The sequence below is a fragment of the Meleagris gallopavo genome, chromosome 1, assembly GCF_000146605.3.
Source record: "Meleagris gallopavo isolate NT-WF06-2002-E0010 breed Aviagen turkey brand Nicholas breeding stock chromosome 1, Turkey_5.1, whole genome shotgun sequence".
In the NCBI taxonomy this organism is placed as follows: domain Eukaryota; kingdom Metazoa; phylum Chordata; class Aves; order Galliformes; family Phasianidae; genus Meleagris; species Meleagris gallopavo.
The window spans coordinates 12,787,433-12,808,959 of record NC_015011.2 but is presented as its reverse complement, the minus strand read 5'-3'; the positions used below and the strand labels follow the sequence as shown (position 1 = coordinate 12,808,959).

Genomic DNA, 21,527 nt, shown 5'->3' with positions numbered 1-21,527 from the left:
CGCTGCGGTGTCTGCCGGCGCGGGGCCGGGCTGCGGACGGGTCACCCCGGCTGGGGGTGCGGATGCTGCCACATCCCGCCGCGGGGCTGCGGACCGCGTTCTCCCCGAGGAGGGTGACGTGGAAGAAGAAGTCCTACTTCAACCCCGCCGCCCCCGTGGCCGTGCTCGGGTTTCCCGTGAGCGGACGGGAGGTAACGCTGCAGCATCGCCCCCGGAGCGACGCGTTATGTAACTTCCCGGCTAACGCGCTCCGTGGAACTGACGCCTCGGCGGCCGTTCCCGTGGAAAGGGACGCACGGACGGGCGTCTGAAGCCGGCGTTCCTCCTGCGCTGTGTGATGCAGACGTGAAGTGGTAGATATTAACAAAGTAAGCTAACGTAATTAGCTCAGACAAATAATCTGAATGATCGGCAATTATCTCTAGTAAGGGCTTAGGCAAAATATTCCTTGAATATCTTGGCTGCATGCGGTTGTGTCCGTGTTAGACTTCAGCTGAAGAGATTTTTCTAGCGATGATTGTGATTTATTTTCACTTACCGAGTAAGTCACATATCATAGCAAGTCTGAAGCAAGTTCTCATCCTCTCATTAAAGTACTGTTTGCATTTAGGACTTTGCTTTTTATTTTTCAAATGACACCAAAGAAATGACATCAAAAATTAAAGATCAGAAAAGCAAAGTAAGTCATTTCATCACTTTTCTGACAGAAGGCTTTTAAAAATGGCCATGGATTTTTCTTCACAGTAGCTACTTTGCCAGCTAATGAGGTAGGAAGCCTGATTAATTTTACAGATATGAACCACAAACCACAAATAAGATAAATCCCATACTGCTTTGAGAATCGTTGCAACAATTGCTTGAGAAATGCCTGAGATAATCTGAAAATGGAATCCCTGTCACAAGAAGATAATGGGCGGACTGAGAAGCCCACTCTGATGTACACAGTGTGGTGAGGAGGAGGAAGTTAGGGTTGGAAGTGGAACTGATACAAATAGCAGGAATGGGGCTTTGGCTTGGTTCAAATCGAAAGAGATCTGTGGCCTTTTGGAAAGGAAGCATTCTGGTATTGTTATTTTCTTCCCTTGTATAGGCTAAGTGGATTTGAGGAATTACCTCAGCAGAAACCTACTGTTCCCTTAACCTCTGTAAGCCCAAGATTGCAACAGAACTGCTAATTCGCAATTCAGGTTTTTTTTCTGTAAATAAGAAGGCAAGTGTTTTATCTGCGATGAAGAAAATGCTAATCCTGTCATATTAATTAGTGCCTTTATGTATAACACATGCAGTGAAAATATTTTTTCCTTTTGGTTACATCTGTAAGTTCGTGATATCAGTTTAATTTTTTGATCGATTGCTGTACGTTTTTAGCTTGTAGTCAGGATCCTCATTCTAACATGCTCAGAGCACAACTGTGGTAAATCACTTGGTCATCCAGCCTCTACATGCAGTTGGAGGCTTGAATGAAAGGGATTTTTCTGCATGGCAGACATTGTACATGGTTTGAATATTCTTAGAAAACCTTGGAGTTGAATCATATTATTTGTTGTTTGCATGTAATATATTAGTGCATATATTAGCAGCTATAAAAAGGAGGTATAATATGGATTTAGATAGCCTATAACTGCACCGAAATGGATAGCTCTCACAGAGTTGTTCAGCAAAGAGAACTGGATGTTACCAAGTGACACCATGAGGACACCTGGCTGTAGTCCTCTGGTGTCCCCGTTGTGAGAAATAAGGTTTGGTGTGGTGTTATGCAAGGGAGTGATCAGGTGGTGAAGAATAAGGCTGTGGATGTATATTGAGAGATTTTTCTTGGGGTAAGACCTGCCTGCGCAGTTGGTACTGGTGGAACTGTCTGCTAAGCAAGGTTTGTTGTAAGGTATCGATTTTTCATTGCTTACAATGTTTGGAAGTAATTTAATTTGTTTACGCTGACGGCTCCCATGCTGTGGGCTGGTTTTTGAAGGAAGTTTTCAGTGCGGTTCAGCTATTTCTGATGATGAAATTGTGGCAATAATGAGTTGTTTGTGAGCATCTATTTAGACTTGTTAAAATGAAACACTTTGTCTCCTGAAAACTCCTACGTATTTAGAATGGTGCCTTGAGAATTAGTAATCTCACATTTATGTTGGAAATGTGCCTTGCCTCCTTCAGAGGGGGAAAACAAACAAACAGCCTTAACATGAATGCTTTTGTTATTGACTAACAACAGAAGCACTTCGCATTTCTTTCAGGGTACTTGGAGAGGCCTCACGACCTGTGGTTGTAGGGATAGAGAAAAAAGCTGTTTGTATATGGGGGAAAAGGCTGATGCCTTGTGATGTTCTCCGTTTCCTTCCGTATTTGTGTTCTTCTGTATCTGTGTTCTACTACTTATCATTCAGAAATTGTGTGTTTGGGAAGGCTGATCATCTCATAGCTTAACTCTTGTGAAAGGTGGTCTTTGAATAGTTTCATTCAAGAAAAACATTTTTTCAGTAAAGAAAAACTTTATTTTCCTTTCATTAAATGATGCGAAGATGATTTATTTGGATTTCAACACATCTGAGGTCAAATGTTATAGTTTTGTCAAATCCATATGGCTAATGGGAATGTGTATGTACATAGAGAGAAAAGATGTTATTTGGATAAGCAGAAATTGAGCATATGATGAAATCCAAGTGTGAAAGTAGATTAGAAAAGAATTTGAGGAAATATTTTTATATTACATAGAAATCACATTGGATACTGTGTGCTTAGACTTTGAACTGAAGAGAGGGAATTAAGTGAACCTGCATTTAAATATGTATATAAACAAAAATGCGTGTCTGTTGACTTAGCAATGAAAACTTGTTTAATGCTTAGGCATTGCTGCACTTCCTGGTTAACTGAGGCTTTGCAGGCTTTAAAGGATTATTTTCATTGTGTGCCTAGAGAAAGTTTGCGTAGCAGTTTGTTCCTTTCTGGCATGGAGAGAGAGAAGGAAAAAAAGAAAATTAAAAGGCTTTGTAAATGAGGTGGGGATAGCAACTGAGGAGCTGCAGACATAAAAATACCGGCACTGAATTGAAATAAACTGCTTCAGGTCCTGCTTTGCCATGTGGATCCTATGGATGAAGGTGTTGGCAGGACTTCTATGTGCACTTCTATGGAACAGTTCTTACCTGTCTTTCTTTCTACCATAGTATGTTCAAATAGAGCCTTAGTCTCGTTAAGTGTGCTAGTGTGGTGTTGTTTTGCTTTAGTCCTATCTAATTGACATAGGATGTTAGGCAGGGAGCCCTCTGCCCTTAGGACAGAGTGCAAGCCTTTAAAACTTCATTGTAGTTGAGGAAAACCAGTGCTAACAGCACAGCATCAGCATCACATAATGGGTTAAAATACTAAACCCAAGCTGTGTTGTCTGTTAATGCATCTGAGTGGCTAAAGTGTGTTTGTAAATACTGAACTTTAAAGTTGGATCATTTCTTCTAACTGTAAGCTTCGTGCTGGAAGGGTTTGTGTCTGTGATTAATTGTGTTCACATCAGGAGACCAGCTAATGAACAGCTCATCCACTCCAGCAGGCATTTATGCAGAGCTGATGCCAGAACACAGAGCTGGGACTGGATCCTGTGGCTGGATGGGTACAGTGAAGGGTTTGCTCGTTTAGAACAGCTTCATTAGAATTCCTTGCAACTGTGAGTGGCTGTCCATGGAGATTATCCTTGCTGCTGGAGTCCAAAGGTTATCTGTACTCAGCTGTGTGCATGGGCTGTCTTCTGGTATTTTTCTGTTGACTTTAAAAATCATCTGTGTTTTGAGTCACCATCCAGTGGTTGTCTTGCATGCCGTACTGCAGCCATATTGCATGAACTTTGCTTCTGTGTGTGGTCAGCTGGAGGCCTGTGTAGCACAGCAGGCAAGAAAATTTTAATTACAGCTCCAGAATGTGCATCCCCCATTCTTCCTAATGCATTAAGTAGAAATAGGAAATGGGTTGTTTAGAAAGAGAGAGTACAGTAAAACACTTCACAGTAAAAGGAGAATTGATTCCTACTTTCCTTCTGCCTTCCCCAGGAACAGCACAGAGCAGCACTGCTCTTACACTGAATCTTAACAATGGCCCCACGTGTGTTCAACCCACAGCTTTATGTTTTTGTTGCCCTCTATTTTTCTGTGTGTGTGTCTCTCTCTATAATGCATGCTTTAATACTTACATACATTAACTATATTCTGTATTTTATATGTGGTCTAAGACAGTTCCTTTTCACTCATCATGGTCCAGGCAAGCCAAAAAGCTGACCACTCATGGTAGACCGAGTTTTTAAATGTGATAGCCATATGCCTGTGCTTGGAAACAGAGATTCAAAAGATGAGGCTAGAGAAGGAAATAATTAGTTTTAATAGGCATGTGTAGGTAAAGACACTGGAGGCTGAGTCTGTCATCTCTGTTCATATGCATGGTTCTTATAGGCAACTACTATCATGTAGAATCATAAACTGTAGAGAATGCACGTGTTGCAGCAAAATTCTGTAATGTTAAATACAAGGCATGAACATGTCAGGGGCTATAAAACCCTGTCCGTGTTGGACAGGGACAGTCAGCCAGCTGGGGCACCTGGATGGCAAAGCGATGGTTGCTGCAAGTTATCTCAGTTCCAGGAAGAGGCAGCTTCATGCAGTTTGTGCAAGTCCAGAGCTGATCACAGCACAGAGAAATAGCTGGCTCCAGGTACTGCTGGTGGATCTGACTAATGCCTGTTAGCATTTGTATCTGAGGGCACAGGAGGATGTAGCTGATAGCACCTGTAATTGCTGTGAATAACTTCCTGTTGGCTTGGCACTCTCCCCTGCCTGAGCCAGTTTGTTGGTGTAAATCCTTGAGTTCTTATGCAGTGATCTGGGTGGAAATAAGGGCTTCTGTAGGAGACTGGATGGTAAGAAGTGACTGTCTGCTGTATCAGCTCCTTGGGGGGTTCACCATGTGGACATGTGTTTGTTTTTTTGTGTTTTTGTGTGTGTGTGTGTTTGTTTTTTTGCAAGCTAGAGGAGTACTGAGGACAGAGGTGGGTTGGCTGGCAGTGGTGGCTGCTGAGACAATACAGTTATTGTAAGTTGCATCAAACTTGCTTTATTGGTAATTAATTTTTTTTTCTCAGTAATGACTAAATTGTATTTTTGGTCCTCACATCTAGATTCATCCTAGTTAGAGGTTTTCGTAGAGAGGGCTATTTTTGCTTCTGTTATTAACTCAGTTATTCGTCTTTCTGTAATATCACACAAAGTCATGATAGTCAGGATACTTGCAGGTGGTTCATAAGAGTAGGGAAGGAACAGCTTGCAGCTTACACCTGTGCGTGCAAGAAGGGAAGAAGGCTATGATAGCATGGGTTTGGGGGAGGATTGTGGTTAGTTTGAAAATAACCTGGGGAACAGGATGTCCCACAGAATCTCTAGCTGGGTCTTAAAATATCAAATAGTTTGAATAAAACTTCTGCAGCGCTTGTTCTTGCTTGCAACTTTTTACTGGGAATCTCAAATAATAAAAGTAATCGTAGATCAGCTAGTTGCAAGATTGAAATCTTTGTGTGAAATCTTAAGACCAAGAAAATCTGGAATAACTGCTGTTGCGACTGGCCTGGACAGCCTGAAGTACTTAACAATAAAGGTTTAAAGGCATTCAGAATTTTCCAGTCTCAAACTGTTCATTAATTAATGCAGACAATTTCAGACTTAAAGGAAAAATAAAAGCACAGCCAGAACTTAGCTGGCAGTGACTTGATATTTTAGCATGCAGAAGGCTTTTTTTTTTTAACTAGTGTGCTGCACAGTGTTTGCAAATACCTCTTAGTTGAAATCCTTTTTTCAGTTGCAAGCCAAAAGCATACTTTTTGCAACCATGAAACATGTATATTGAAAAGCATTTTCTGAGTTGTGTAGCAATACACAGCTTACAGAAAGTTCTCACTTTGATAAGACTGTAGTTGTATGATAAAAGCAGAAACCAACTCGGTTTGCCGAATACTGTGCACTGTCCCTTTTAGGTAATGCACAGTGCAGCCCAATTCTAGATGTGATCTATATAGAAAGACAGCAGTTAGAGATGAACAAAGATCAATTCTTCAGAAACAGAGATTAGTAAGGATATTTGAAAAGCTGGGGAATGTTTGCAAGGTAAGTATGATGTTTTGTTGGATTCCAGTAAACCGTGGTTTCATAGTAACTCTTTCTTTTCCTTTGTGGCTTATGAATTTGTTAAATAAGGACCACGTTTCTGTGTAGAAAGGGATGAATTTGTTCCAGCAGCCTTCATAGTTGGCGTGTCATGTACATATAGTACCTTGTCACGTAGGGACTGATAGAGAAGGCTGGCTGGAGGAAGTGGAGACCTGTGCGCTAGTTTCTGCATTGATGCTTTTCTGCTAATCAAGTTAAAATGATGTGGCTCTTAAATCTCTACAGAGAGCATTGTAAAATAAAAGTTTTAATGACAGTGCTTCTTGTAACTTCAGTGTATCCTGCTTTCAAACTTCTTTTGGAACAAAACTGAGGAACTATTAGAATGTTTACATAAGCTGTTAATGGCTTTCCTAAATATAGAAAAGGCTGAAAGCCAAAATATTTCTATCCAAGCTTTCAATTATACAAGCAATGCTAAAAGAAACAATTGACACCAAATCCACTGTCATAAGAGCTTTATCCTTTTTTTGTTTTTCTCCAGGAACAAGCCTGTTTATCAGAACGTAAGGCCTGATTTTCCTTGCCATGTCCTGCCTCATCTACAACTTCTTTGCTTTGTGGGTTCACAAGGGCCCCTTAGTGCTTGCTGCTAGAAAACCAGTTGTGTGAGCTTTGCATTTTGATTCATGTTATGTTTCATCCTATTCATCCAAAAGGGTTGTTCCCCTCTGTCTAGGGTACCTTCTGGCACCATGAGTTTGGCGTGACTCATGGGCTCATGCACTAGTTTGTACGTGATGATGTGTTTCTTTTTCTGAGTGAAGCTAAACTGGTGAAGCATCCCTGCGTGTGGAGGTCACAGAAGCACAGAATCATGGAATGGTTTGTGTTGGAAGGATCCTTAAATACCATGTAGTTCCAGGCCACTCTGGTGGGCAGGGTTGCCGCCCACTGGGTCAGGTAGTTGTGGGATGGTCGTGTTTCTTCCTGTCTGAAACCTCTGGGTCAATCCCTTTACCCTTTTTTGTGGTAAGTCACCTCATCCTGAAGGATGATTTTCATGTGTTAAGAAATCAGTTCAGTGCTTCTAAGTAGGAGCTTTCCTCTCCCCTTAAAAGCATGAAAAATAAAGATTTCTTATAGGTCACATGATCAAATACTCACCAAGAGCACAAGCCCTTCCTCCTGCTTCCTTCTGCCCCCACAGCTCCAATTCAGTTTGATTTTGTAGTACCTCTGTCCTCATAATTTGGTTGGCAATACAGTACTTAAATTCTTTGAAGCTATTTGCCAAACCATTATTTTTCTTGGAGAAGAATTCATAAAAGCTGGTTGAAATATCAGCTCATTCCTGATTGCTTAATTTTTAGCATTTAAAATATAACTTCAGAATCTCTTTGTTAGAGGCTTTCTTTTGCAAAAAGAGTATGAGTCTCCTTAAACTAATGACTGATTGAGTTTCATTTTAAGCTAATAGTTGAAACATACGGGCTTTCTAGAAATGAGTCTATGTTTTAATAAGAAAAATCAGAGTTTTTCTACTGCATTCTTTAAATATACTTGGAAACATTTTACCAGTATAGGTGAAACAGAAGTGATCTGGTGAGACTGAAAATTCAAAAGAATCTGTGGTTCATCAGGAATACTTTGTCAGTTAATAGCTGGTAAATTTGTCCTTATGCATCTAGAAGAGTTTGAAGTATTCTGTGAGCACTGATGTCTTTTCTCCCTTCAGTTGCCAATGGAATACTAATGAAAGTAATGTACGTACATCATGTGGAAAATATCTTGGCAGACATATACCTGCAGTGCCTTAAATGCTTTGGCATTTTCTTTGTTTAATCAGCATCGTTGATCCTTTCTTCCCCTAGAGGCTTATTCTTTCAGAATAAGATCAAAGGTTTTATAAAAATGTAAGCAAAAGCAGAATTCAACTATTTCAGAGATGAATGAATAGATAAACAAAAGCTTGAAAATAAAACCTTAGGCACTTTGCTCTCTAATATAAAGTGTCTTATAGGAATAATAATTACAGTAGTCATATATATTTAAAAATCAGACTCCAAGATGTTAACAAAAGAATATTCCTGGAATGAAGTATCTACCTGATTAAACTTCTGTGGGTTGTTTTTACCACGTGTTGTGGAAGAGTAGATATGATATACTGAGCCTGTGTGCTTTGCTAAATTAATAAGTTGACTGGGCACTGGAAATGCTCTTTGAAGAATGGCACAAAAACCCTCCCAAGTTAAAGCAATAGTTAGTGTATCCATTACAGTTTCCTCATATATTCCATTTAGCAGTTTGTGCTTCTTACCACTTATATCTGTTTAAAATGGCATAGAGAAAGCTGGACGGCTGTTGAAACGAAGGCTGATTCCAGCAGATATTTTATGGAACAGAGAAGACAGCTTGGGAGTATCAGTGGTTACAATTAATGTTGTGATGCAGATGTGATACTATTGCTAATAGAAAACACGTAATAAAGTGGTTTCAGTAAAACTACAGGGAAACCATAATAAAAGGCAAATTAGTTAAAATGTGGTTATGACCAGGAATGTTACTTCTCAGAAATGCGATCAGGAATGTTGTCTGAATGTTGATTGAACAGTTGTTGTGTATTCACAACTGACACCTCACCTGCTGTTTTTCAGTTGATCCCTGCTGAAGTAGCAGGGAAGAGCTCTGCGTTTGAAGTTGGTGCATCACAAGGAAATGCATTTGAGTTTAATTTGATGACGCTTCTTATCAGTTAGCAAAAACCAAGCTGTAACGTTGCAGTAACAGTCTATTTTTTTTCTGTGATTATGAACTTAAGAGGGATGCAGTGAGTCCTTCCTATTCAACTACTTTAAAAATACCACCTTTAAGGAGTAATTTTTAGGAAAACCTCTGTATTTACTTCTGTTCTCTGAAAACTTTGAGTGGAGTGACCTTGGTGCATCTGACTGGTGCTTCACATATGAGTATACCTGCTGAAGCCTGAATAGCTGAGTTAATGAATTATTAGACAGTCTAAAATGCGTGCTGGAGAAAATTTTCCACAGAGCAGACTTCATAATTTCTAATTAAAACTTGAAAACTTCCAACATGTAGGCAGCATATCACACTGTCTGTCCACTACTAGTCGTCTTCTAGTTCTTAACAGATAGAATGTGTAACTACTTGAAAGGAGATGACTTTTTAAAAATAGCAACTTGTTTTTTAAATATTGTCAGGATACTGAAATGTTGACATTAAATATAGAAATGGAAGCATTTAGCTTGATTGAATTCCTTTTAAAGTAAAATCTGAATACTTGTTTTCTCCACCTTGGACACACAGAGGTCAATGGAACTCAGTACTCCTAAGCTCTCCAACAGTGCATTGCAGTCTGGAATAAGAGCTTCTGACTGCCAATGTGAAAGTTTTTTAAGAAACGCCCCACATGTATGGCTTCAGAAAAACAGTCTTTTCTGTTATTTCCTCACTTCTTTTTTTTCCTCTTCATTTCACAGTGGGATTAAGAACAGGCATTGCAGACATAATTTGTGATATTCCAAGCTTCTGTGGCCTTTCATATGTCAGTTCAGTCAAATTTTTATGAAACTTTGAAACAGTTAATCTTGCTGTTACTCCACTGAAGTTTACCTTTGTTTCAGACAAGATAGGACCAAATAACTCTTGTTATTTATTTATTTATTTATTTATTTGCATGCATGTGTGTGCATGTGTTGACACATCTTGTAGTCAGAAGCAGTGTCATTAGTGCTACATGAAGCTGCTGCTCTTACTACACAGCAGTCACTATGTGGGCAAGTCCTAAGGTGCTCTGTAGTTCCAGCGTCTCTTGGACGTGCTTGAAGGATCACATTACATCAGGCACTAAATGTCAGAAGTGGCAGGACGGACTTAACTATTCTTCCCACATGTGAATTAAGGACCCTTCCCCCAGCTCTTTGCAGTGGGTAGATAATAACACTTGTATCCCAACCGGTGCATACCAGGGAGTAAAATTCTGCCTGAATTACAAAGAGATCTGATGTCTACTTGCCACGGCATGTTTCTGATGTCTTTTGTGTAATAGCAACAGTTCAAGAAGCTTATTTTGTTGAGAAAAATACAGTAGATCATAAAATGGGTAGGCTTGTTTCTAGTGTATGAGAACATTCAGTCTTACAAATATTGATGTTACTCCAGAAAAATATTGATTAATTTAAAATGTATTTTAGTTCTCAAAAAAATATGGATAAGAAAACAGAAGAGCCTGTTCCATCTGCATCCAGCCAATACCCTAAGGAAGCAGTGAGGAAACATCACAACTCAGACCGAGGATCCAGGGGCAGTGACTCTTCCAGAGCCTCCAGGAAAAGCTTCAGGCTGGACTACAGGCTAGAAGAAGATGTAACGAAATCAAAGAGAGGCAAAGATGGGAGATTTGTCAACCCATGGCCAACATGGAAGTCACCAACCTTGCCCAATGTTTTGAAATGGTGCCTCATGGAAAAAGATAACAGCAATGTGCCATCTTCGAAACAGGTAAGCGCTTACATGTTCTCTGCTTGTGATTCAGATTGTTTTTTCCTCTACTGTAACATCTAAAGCAGGACAATTTCCAACTAACCCATTGGACAGCTTCAGGATATTCCTCGTTGGTGTTGTTTTTCTGATTTTGTAATTGCTTTCTTTATACTTTTCAATAGGAGGGATAATCCTTTTTGCTTCTTCAACTTTTTGCCTTTCAATTAGTTTCTCAACCTTTGATTTAGTTAGTTGAATTTATGTTTATGAAAACAACAAAAATAACCTGACTCAATCATAAACGACAAACAAGTGTACTGTTTCCATTTTAATGGGCGTTGCATTATGAATCATACAATAAAACATCATTCATATTGGACAAAGTAGCTGTGGTATGTATCATTACAATTTTTTTTTTCAGACTACCTTTAAATAGATCTTTTTTTTTATATATATACTTAATAATTCCTTTCTTTTACTTATGAAGTGTTTGCAAATTTATGTTTCTGTTTCAGTAAACCAAGAGAAAAAAATGCATATATTAAAACTAACCAGAACAAGTAATTGTACTGAAATATTAAAGGTACAGTGCCAGTTTACTGGGAAGCATCATTATTTGTTCTTTGTGCGTTGCTTCTCTCAGATGTGGTGTATAAGGAAGGCCTTAAAAAGCAGAGGCTGGAGAAGAAACCTCTGAGAGATGCTTCATTGCCATGAAGAGAACTGGATACTGGAAACCACTGGTTATCTATGTGGCCACAACAGTGTTAAGGTTCACAGTGTTATGCTAAGGTTTTGACAGGGTTACTTCTTTGTATGTTTTCTAACGTGTTTTCTTGACCTACAGAAAAGCTGTGCAAAAGGGTACACAACTAGGGAAAATATTTTTGAACCAGCAGGAGTTAGTAATGCTTTTAAGCATCCTAGGAATCAGCCATAAGCTATAAATCTCCCAGGCAGTGTTCAGCAAGTAGCTTACATTTTTCATTTGTTATCTTATGCGAATTACCTATGAAGGAAGTTATCTGATCAGGTTTCTGACTGGGAATTTGTGTTACTTATTAACAGGGCCCTGAGAAAATTTGAGATTTCTTTAAGGTTATGTGGCACAGAGCATATTTAAGGGAGAATTAATCCTGGATGTAATTGTTCTACAGTAATAATAATTCAATTTCAGAAAAAAACACAACAAACCTATTTTGGTCTTGGGGTCCCCTCCAGTGATTTACTCTTTTTAAAATGGTATCCTGCTTCTATACATTATCTGTATTAACAGCAGTTGTCTGAGTATGTTGAACTTTAGTCACATTTATGTACAATTCACAACTTGGCTGGTTTCAGTTGGCTTTGACTACTGCCCTGTTCTGTATGTGTGCAGTAGCAGTAGTCATTGCTTCAGCTCTTGTCAGCACAAGTGAGAAACCTCATCAGTGACTGAGCTACCAAGAAGGCAGTGCTCAGGTTTACTACCAAGTGCAGAATGCACAGCTTTGATGGCAGTGGAGGCCTGCAGTGCTCCTCTTTAATTTACTCGTTATCCCTGCAATAAAGGATGATTACAAAGAAATCTGCACTGTCCCGGTTGTAAAACTCACTTGTTCTCTCTGACCCAGCTGGGATTAATTTTGGACTAATTTTCTTGCTTTGCATCTGAAATTGTTGGATTAAGTAACTCTAATTATTTAGTAGCTTGGTGAAATGCATCAGAAAAACCCAGATAGGGATCAATTAAATGCACTCTTTCGGTCCTCAGCCATTTTGATGCTTGTTCCAGCTACGTTTTGTCCACACCTAAATCAAGCTGTAAAGCTCTTTTGAGCTTGTTTAAAATTCAAACTAGGTGCTCCATACTTTATTTAACACTGCTAGATAACAAAAGCCTTAAAGAGATTCCTGCTCCTGTTTCCAGCTTTTAGCATATTTGGTGTCTCCTGTACTGAGCAGGTTCAGTTTATCTGTACCAAATGCTTTGTGTGTGTTTTTAATAAGTAATAATCCAGGTTCTTCACTGTTGAAAAACTGTGTATTATAATCGTGCTTTTTCAACAAGCTTCTAGCATTATCCAGAATTCCAGAATGAATATACTTTGTGTATGTTTATTACAGCCATTATTAAAAGTTCATTCTTTTTTTTTTTCCCCAATGCCATTGAAGTGCCTTTTAAGTATTTAGGATTTGGATTAAAAATATAAATTGTTCTTATTTCTGTAAAATCCAGTGGTATTCCAGTATGTGCTAAGCACCAAAAATCCTGAGCTAATTAGCTAGTCTTACTGAGACCAGTCATGTGTTTCTCCTTGTAGGAAGGAAGGAAGAACTTGGGCTGGGGAGTATGACACAATGAAAGAAAACATTGTAGAAACATTTTCTTATTCTAGCAATGAAGACAAGATGGTATTAAGCACATCTGCCTCTGCTGGTAGCTGACTTGAAACTGATGCTATATTTTAAAATTCTGTTATAATTCTTGTAATATTGCTGTTTCTGGTTGGTTTGATAGAGAACAAAATGTGCTGTAGCAGGATAAAGGTTCTATAAGATTGTGTATTTTGTTTGTTATCCCATTGCACAAGTTTTAAGAATTTCATATGAAGTATACTGCTAATAGAACTTGTGGTTTAGTTTGTTCTTACAATTTGAGAAGTGGTTACTTTTACTACCTGTCTCCTTCCCTTCTAGTTGAAGTGAAGATGGCCCTGAGAGGAGGAATTAGGTCTTGTAACTGAGTCTCATCTTGGTTTGTTCAGAATGAAAGTGAAAAAAATTTATAAGCAGGCAGCTCCTTGCTTAGTAAAATCACAGAGTCACAGAATCACGGAATTGTAGGGGTTGGAAGGGACCTCTAGAGATCATCGAGACCAACCCCCCTGCCAAAGCAGGTTCCCTACACCAGGTCGCACAGGTAGGCGTCCAGGCGAGACTTGAATATCTCCAGAGAAGGAGACTCCACAACCTCCCTGGGCAGCCTGTTCCAGTGCTCCGTCACCCTCACCGTGAAGAAGTTCTTACGCACATTCGTGCGAAACTTCCTGTGCTGCAGCTGATGGCCGTTTCCCCTCGTCCTGTCTCCACGTACCACTGAAAAGAGACTGGCCTCACCGCTATGGCTGCCACACCTCAGATATTTATAAACCTGGATCAGGTCCCCTCTCAGTCTTCTTTTCTCAAGGCTAAACAGACCCAGTTCACTTAGCCTTTCTTCACAGGGGAGATGCTCCAGGCCCTTCACCATCTTTGTGGCCCTCTGCTGGACTCTTTCCAAGAGATCTCTGTCTTTTTTGTACTGGGGAGCCCAGAACTGGACACAGTACTCCAGATGAGGCCTTACCAGGGCAGAGTAGAGGGGGAGGATCACTTCCCTCGACCTGCTGGACACGCTCTTCTTAATGCTCTCCAGAATGCCATTGGCCTTTTTGGCCACGAGGGCACACTGCTGGCTCATGGCCAACCTGTCGTCCACCAGGACGCCCAGGTCCCTCTCTGCAGAGCTCCTCTCCAGCAGCTCATCCCCCAGCCTGTATTGGTGCATGCAATTATTCCTCCCTAGGTGTAAGACCCTACACTTGCTTTTGTTGAACCTCATCCGGTTTCTTACTGCCCAGCTCTCCAGCCTGTCCAGGTCTCGCTGAATGGCAGCACAGCCTTCAGGCGTGTCAGCCAATCCTCCCAATTTCGTATCATCAGCAAACTTGCTGAGGGTGGCCACTATCCCCTCATCAAGGTAATTGATGAAGATGTTGAACAAGACCGGACCCAGCACAGACCCCTGGGGGACACCACTGGTTACAGGTCTCCAGCCAGACTCTGCACCACCAACGACGATCCTCTGCGCTCTGCCAGTCAGCCAGTTCTCAACCCACCTCACTGTCCACTCATCTATCCCACACTTCCTCAGCTTTGTTATAAGGATGTCGTGGGAGACAGTATCAAATGCCTTTATACTTAATACTGTCAGGCATTACTAGTACTAGCCAGAAAATTGGTTTATATAAATACTGAGGCCAATACGTAGAATGACTTCACTTTTACTCATCTGATGGGAAAGCCAAGTAGTGAAACTAGTCTCCTCTCCAGTGCAAAATAATTTGTAGTCCAACTTTAAAAACAAGTACCTAAAAAGAATGTTGTCCATAACAATGCATTTACTGACATAAATTGTGTTACAAGAATTATTACATTTCATACCTGGCTTTAATTTCCTTGACATAAACTGATGTATTGGCTTAAACACATCTAATTTCATGAGTTTGACTAATTCCTGTTCTTGAGATTTTATGCTGCTTCTGTGTACTTAGAAGAAAATGTTTCTATTTCTTTCTTAGGGAATCAGTGGCTTTTCTCAGTCTAATAATCATACTTTGTTCATTCTTGTATGAGTTAATTGACTGTTCTGCACCAACCATTCAGTTTTGGAGAAGGTTATCTGTACAGTAACTTAGTATATGTCTCTTTCCCAAAGGCAGTAGTGAAACTTTTTCAGTAGACATGTCTCATCCATTAGCTCTCAGAAAAGCAATTTCATGAATATTTAATTACTTACAGTAAGATTTCAGTACCTTCATCCCAACGTATGCCCTCCAAATCAATAAAATATTGCAGGGAAAGTAACTTCCCTGAAGCTCTCAAAACTGTTTTAGGAAAGAAAACCCTAGATTCCTGAACTGTCTCAATGTCAGCTAGGCTTATAAGGTAGCAGGAGCTTAGCTCTGTATAAGCTATCTGATAGTGTTAATCTAATGCTAGAGACAGAAGACAACAACCATCACAGGGAGAATCTAACCAGGATCCAGAAGTGCTGGGACATCAGTATCAGCATGAGTAGGTTTCTTAGCCTCTCTTGAACTCTCTTCTCTTGAGAAAGGGAAGTGAAAATGTGACCAAATAAAAGATTAATTTAGAAGGAACTTGCTAGGAAAACGGCCATTAAAAAGACATCTGTGTTGCAGTTCTTAAGTTGCCTAAAAGCATAAGCAAATCACAAGTCTTGACTGTAATGATTTGTGCCTTGTATGAAGTTTTTGTTTCGCAGCCAAGTACATTCTGATATGTCTCATATTTTGTTCTGTTTTCTGATAGGAACTTGACAAAGAGCTTCCAGTGTTAAAACCATACTTTGTTCAAAACCCAGAACTTGTTGGAAAAACAGGAACTGGTATGCGAGTCACGTGGTTGGGACATGCCTCAGTTATGGTGGAAATGGATGAACTGGTATTTCTCACTGACCCCATCTTCAGTCAGAGGGCTTCTCCTGTGCAGCTGATGGGCCCCAAGCGCTTCCGACCACCTCCGTGCACAGTTGACCAGCTCCCCAAAATAGATGCTGTTGTCATCAGCCATACCCACTACGATCATTTGGACTACAACTCTGTAAAAAGTTTAAATGAACGCTTTGGCAGTGAGCTGCGCTGGTTTGTGCCTCTAGGGCTCTTAGACTGGATGCAGAGATGCGGTTGTGAGAATGTGATTGAACTGGATTGGTGGGAAGAGAACTGTGTCCCCGGTCACGATGCGGTGACTTTTGTCTTTACCCCTTCTCAACACTGGTGCAAAAGGACTGTGACAGATGACAACAAGGTTCTGTGGGGCAGCTGGTCTGTCTTGGGACCTTGGAATAGATTTTTCTTTGCAGGAGACACCGGATACTGTGTTGCTTTTGAACAGATAGGTAAAAGATTTGGACCTTTTGACCTTGCAGCAATTCCCATTGGAGCTTATGAGCCAAGGTATGAAAACCTTATGTTTTGGTCAAAATAGGCAAAAGAGACAAATTGCCCATTTTTCTTAGTTTTGTCATTCAGCAACCAAAAGGTGGAACTGAAATGCCTGATTCACTTGCCTGTGTATTTGCATTTCTCAGAGATTTTATTCTTCAGTCTTAAGTATAGCAAGGATGAATCGGCTGAGTTCCATGAAAAATGTTGAGTCAAAATCTGGAATTACTTGGTGGCTTCTTCTCTTAAATAGCATTTCTCAATCTATGTCATTTAGGTGCATACAGGTTGCTGCATTTTTCCCTTGCTGAAGTCCTTATGCTGCTTTTGCAACTTATCTGGAAACGAAGATGAATCCTTCCTAGTGTGTGAAAGCACTATTTGTTCAGGAATCCTTATCCTATTTACCATGGGGTATCTACATTTTTTAGATGGTAACATTCATATCATGCTGGAAGCAGATCACATATAGTCTGGGAAAAAAAGATAAGAATCAGAACATAGGTAAAAAAAAAATATATAGTGTTTTTCAAAAATGCCTAGGTCCCCTTCTCTACTTCCTCACCACTCCCTTTGGCTATCTTTTGAAGCACATATTTTCGTGGCATGAAATTAAGTGTAATTTAAATCTGTGGTCTTAATGCCCCCAGGTATCAATAATATGTCCTTATGCTATTAAAATTATAGGTAAGAAAATAACTTTCTGGGGAGTAAAGCTGATGAGCTGATGTTTTGAGAGTATGTTGGTATTTTCCAGCCTGTTGATTTTGAGTGTTCTGTATATTCTTAAGACATGTATAGTTTTTGGGCAAATGTATATTTTTAGATTTCTTGCAACTTACTCCATGAAGGTAAAGAAGAAATCTGGTGACACAAAAAATTTACGTTGTGTTTTGGTAGGTGGTTTATGAAACATCAACATGTGGATCCTGAAGAAGCAGTAAGAATCCATATTGATGTTCAAGCGAAGAAGTCTGTAGCAATTCATTGGGGAACCTTTGCTTTAGCAAATGAGGTAAATTTAAGCACTACATATGAGCTCAGATTTTCTAACTACACAATCACTACTGTTACTTCCTTCATGCAATTTAACCCATGTATCTATAAATGTATAATTAAAATGTAATATGAGTGAAAAGCTGTTACTATGTGTACTGTGCATCAAAACAATATGTAGTTTTTCATAACTAATGTGTAAAATAGTTAAGATTAATTTTAAAGTATAAATATTAAAACACCTGGAGATCTATTGGCATTATTTTTTAGTGGTTGAATTTCTTTCTGATAGAAAATCTTGCCAGACAGAGGAGCATACTGGGAATCTTATGCTATGCAGCATCTTTGAAGTCCATTCTTTGTTGTGGAAGCATTTAGATACAAAGAAATAGTTACAACTATATTCCTTCTGGTTTAGAGAAAGTAAATATATTGGGTAGTAGAGTTCTCCGATTGAGCACCTTATTAGTTAATTTGCCTACTTTTTATTTAGCATAAAGTTAAAAAACAAAACAAACAACACTATAGTGGGAAACATGGGGTAGAGAAAAAATTGAAGCAGACAAGAAAGTTAGTCTGTAATCTGGCATTTCAATAAGTTTCTCTTCTCTGAAGTTTGAACCTTTGAGTCATAGATTGATTCTTATGACAGCTCCTCTGTGTCCTTTCATCTGAAATCTGTGAAGAGAAATCGATGCAGTTCAGAAACCTATGAGTCTTTGGTTCTGAACATTTCATATTGAAAATAAAGTAGATATGATAGTGCACTAGCAGTCGTTATAGAATATTCAGACAGAAAAAAAAAATCAGCAAATATCTTCTGAAGAAATAGTGTTTTATAGGGATTTAAATAGCTAGAATATATCCTGTAGAGTGAATAATAAACCCGATGTCTGACAGCTGAGGAACAGGGTAGACAGGGAAATTCATTACCAAGTTTACTTTTTTATTGCATACATCTCTTGGAAGCCATAAGAATTGAGTGCCCTTAGTTCAGGATAGTTTTTATGCACCTTGTCAGTCTAGTAAATGCATTGAAGGCTGTTTTTGATTCATGATTAAATATCAGCTTCTTTTACTGGCAAAACACGGAAAAACTTGGTTATCCTGAATTGTTGCTGATTTCTGCCCTTGCTCTCTATCACTTGTAGTAATTAGTTACCTGAATACTGTAACAGTGACTAAAAATGAGGTGAAAGGCAGGAAGTCTACATGTACTTGGAGGCATCTTGTCTGGTAGCTGTTTTTCCACCTTTCTTTGCAACAGTTGCACTATTACTTCTTGTAACTTTCTTCTGCTTCTGTTAACTATGTTTACTTGACTCCTAACATTTTCTATCGGAGACACTTTTAATGCTCTGTCATTAGTACTTAAAAAACAGATCAATTACCTCAAAACTGGATTATTCTCCCTTAAGATGCCTTTTTAAAAATGTAACAAATGCTGTCCCCCTGAACTTATATTTATTATATTGAAATGGCGCTATTTTGTAAACATTAAGACTGACAACTTTGTTTTACTAATGTGAGAAAGCGCCATCTGCTGCCTACTAGCATTTCCTTCTTTGTGTTAGGAGTGAGTAGTGACTGTTTTTCTTCCAAGAGATCTATTTACATTGAAAAGGACTGAATTTTGGATGATAAGTTATGCTTTACTAGATACTGGATGAGTGTAAATCAGTATTCTTATTCTTTAAAATCTAAAAATGAAACAAAACATTTCAGTTCAATTTGACAAATGTATTCCTTTTCCTTTTTAGGTCATAGTTAATATGTAAGGCAGTCTTTTAGAGTAATGATACTCCTTTTCATTTTCTTGCCCACTAAATGTGGTAGTGATGTTTTTTCCTTGTATTGTTATTTTTCTAGTATTACTTGGATCCTCCAGTTAAACTGAATGAAGCTCTTGAAAGATACGGCTTGAAAAAAGAAGACTTCTTTGTCTTAAACCATGGAGAGTCACAGGTCTTGAGTACAAACGATGGGTCTGAATAGTAAACCAGCAGCAATTCCTTGTAAGCCTTGTTTGATTTGAATGAGTATTTAATATTACAAATGTTAATTTGATGTACTTACAGAGTAGGTTGAGTTAATTGGATTTTTAGATTCCAGGTTTGTCAGTTTCATAACTAAAGTTCTCATAGAAATTTCATTTTACTGTTGTTTTTGTTTTCATTTTTCAGTTATATTCATTTTAGAAGTTTGTTTACAAATTTTGGGAAGTGATCCAAACACTGGTTAATATATGAGATATTGTTTGGATACAACTTGCAGTTTCAACTCTTACCTGCACCAATAATAAACATTTATTTTTTTTTAAACTCTTCATCTTGCCTATAACAGCAATAATACCTTCAGAATAGGACACAGTCTCATAATTAATGGCTGATATTAATTATTCATTGTTATATCTCACTCCTTAATCATTGATTTTCAAATTATGTCCTGTTCCTCGGTAGCTTCACAACACGTTGTATGGGGCATCTCCCAGTACATCTGTGTTATTAAAGCACAAGCACAGTAAAATCATTATTTTACTGTGTGCTTCTACATTTTAATTTACTGAGGAACCACAAAAGCTGAATTTTAAAATGATCTAAAGGAATGTGCCTTTAACAGAGAGAGAGAGCTTCGATATTGCAACATCCATGTGTAATGCTTAATGATGACCAGAGTATCTGTGCACTTTCATTGTTAATGTTTTTAAGTTAGGCCTGAACATGTCTAAAATAATTTCCTTGTCAAATATTGTACATGAAATGGAAGAGTCCATTAGTGGCACTTTGTCCTTGCATCAACTCAGCCAATTAAATACTTTTTTTTTTTTAAAGTGAAAAGTGTTAAGGGCTGTGGTAATTTTTCTTATAGCTTCCTTATAATCTTCAAGTTGAATGAGAGACTACAAAACTACTTACTATTGTAATACGTTGCTGAACGTCTCTGTATCACATCGCCATGCTCATTTACAGAATTAAAGCCTATTGTTGCCAAAAACAAAAAGTAATAATGGTGGTTGTTTTGCTTCATAACTCATAAATACTTTGAGATATATATATATATATATATATATTTACTTTTGTGTGTTATGTTTTATGTTTATACTCCACCAAGATCAATGAAAACAATAAATTCCCTGTGATTTTAAGGCATTGACTTCTGCCAACTAATTAAAACCACTTGAGGAGATCTCATGCTGCAAGTAAGCTTCAGTTTGCAAAGTTACCTTTTAGAAGCCTACAGTAGGAAGTGCTAGAAATCTTAAAGAACTTAATGCCAGCAAAGAACAGCACAAGGAGACAAAGATGAATTAGCCTAAGTTAATGCTGAGGAAGGCTTCTGGAGTAGGTAATTAAACTATATGTAAGCAAAAGTATCTTATTTTCCTGTAGTGTAATTCATATTTATCAAGATTTCTTTATTTGAAAAGGGATTTTTACTATGAATCTAATAACCAGAATGTGTTAAAAACTGGTTTAAAACTACTGCTAATAGTTCAGTGTTGATTTCTGCAAGCATGTTTCAGACCAAGTCTGTGTTGGGCCTTTTATTTACACAATAGCTTCAGTAATGACTTGGATATGTAGTGTCTATTATGTGTAATATTTTGGAGGAGACCAAGTTGCTGGATATCTTTGAAGGATATTATTAAAACTCAATTGTTGTTTTTTTTTTTTTTCACTTCAAAACTATTAGACTGCATTGTGTAAAATTCTGTATTTTAGAAAGGAAAAAATGAAACTAAAGGAGTGCCTATTGTATATAGATAAGCAGCAAGATACAAGGATCGGAGCCTTAAACGTCAGCAATGGCATATGTTTTGGTTTAGATGTACTCATTTACAGTATTTGTATGTACAACAGTGATAGCTGTTCTGCTTGGTGCTGCTAAGATTCCACCAGGTATAGGGCAGGAGATTAAAGAAAAAAAAAAATTAAGACTCTTTCATGAAGACGCATTAGACAGTCTTGCATTATTTCAAAACACCTCAGCAGTATTGTTCTGTGAAGAATAGATTTTAAAACAGGTATGGACCAGAAGAAGACTGAAGCAACAATGCAGTGTTTCCTTGTATTTTAGATAAAGAGGACAATGGTCGTTTGAATTCATTCGTATCCTTTGGCGGTTGACAGAAACTGATTTTTAAGTTGGAGAAGGTAGAGAGGAACATCAAGGCATC

General features: G+C 38.5%; 1 protein-coding gene across 1 annotated transcript; it reads left to right on the top strand.

Annotated features, from left to right (window-relative positions):
* Positions 1-116: 116 nt before the first annotated feature.
* NAPEPLD (N-acyl phosphatidylethanolamine phospholipase D) lies at positions 117-20,495 on the top strand. Its single transcript, XM_010725035.3, has 5 exons — positions 117-368; positions 10,355-10,661; positions 15,720-16,366; positions 17,255-17,369; positions 19,220-20,495. The coding sequence occupies exons 2-5, from the start codon at positions 10,368-10,370 to the stop codon at positions 19,343-19,345; spliced, it is 1,182 nt and encodes a 393-aa protein (XP_010723337.1). The 5' UTR covers positions 117-368; positions 10,355-10,367; the 3' UTR covers positions 19,346-20,495.
* Positions 20,496-21,527: the final 1,032 nt, after the last annotated feature.

Bases quoted from the DNA above. Each gene is read 5' to 3' on its own strand.
- NAPEPLD (XM_010725035.3), top strand. From the start codon at position 10,368: ATGGATAAGAAAACAGAAGAGCCTGTTCCATCTGCATCCAGCCAATAC. The intron at 10,662-15,719 runs GTAAGCGCTTAC...GTTTTCTGATAG, and splicing joins ATGTGCCATCTTCGAAACAG to GAACTTGACAAAGAGCTTCC. The intron at 17,370-19,219 runs GTAAATTTAAGC...TTATTTTTCTAG, and splicing joins CCTTTGCTTTAGCAAATGAG to TATTACTTGGATCCTCCAGT.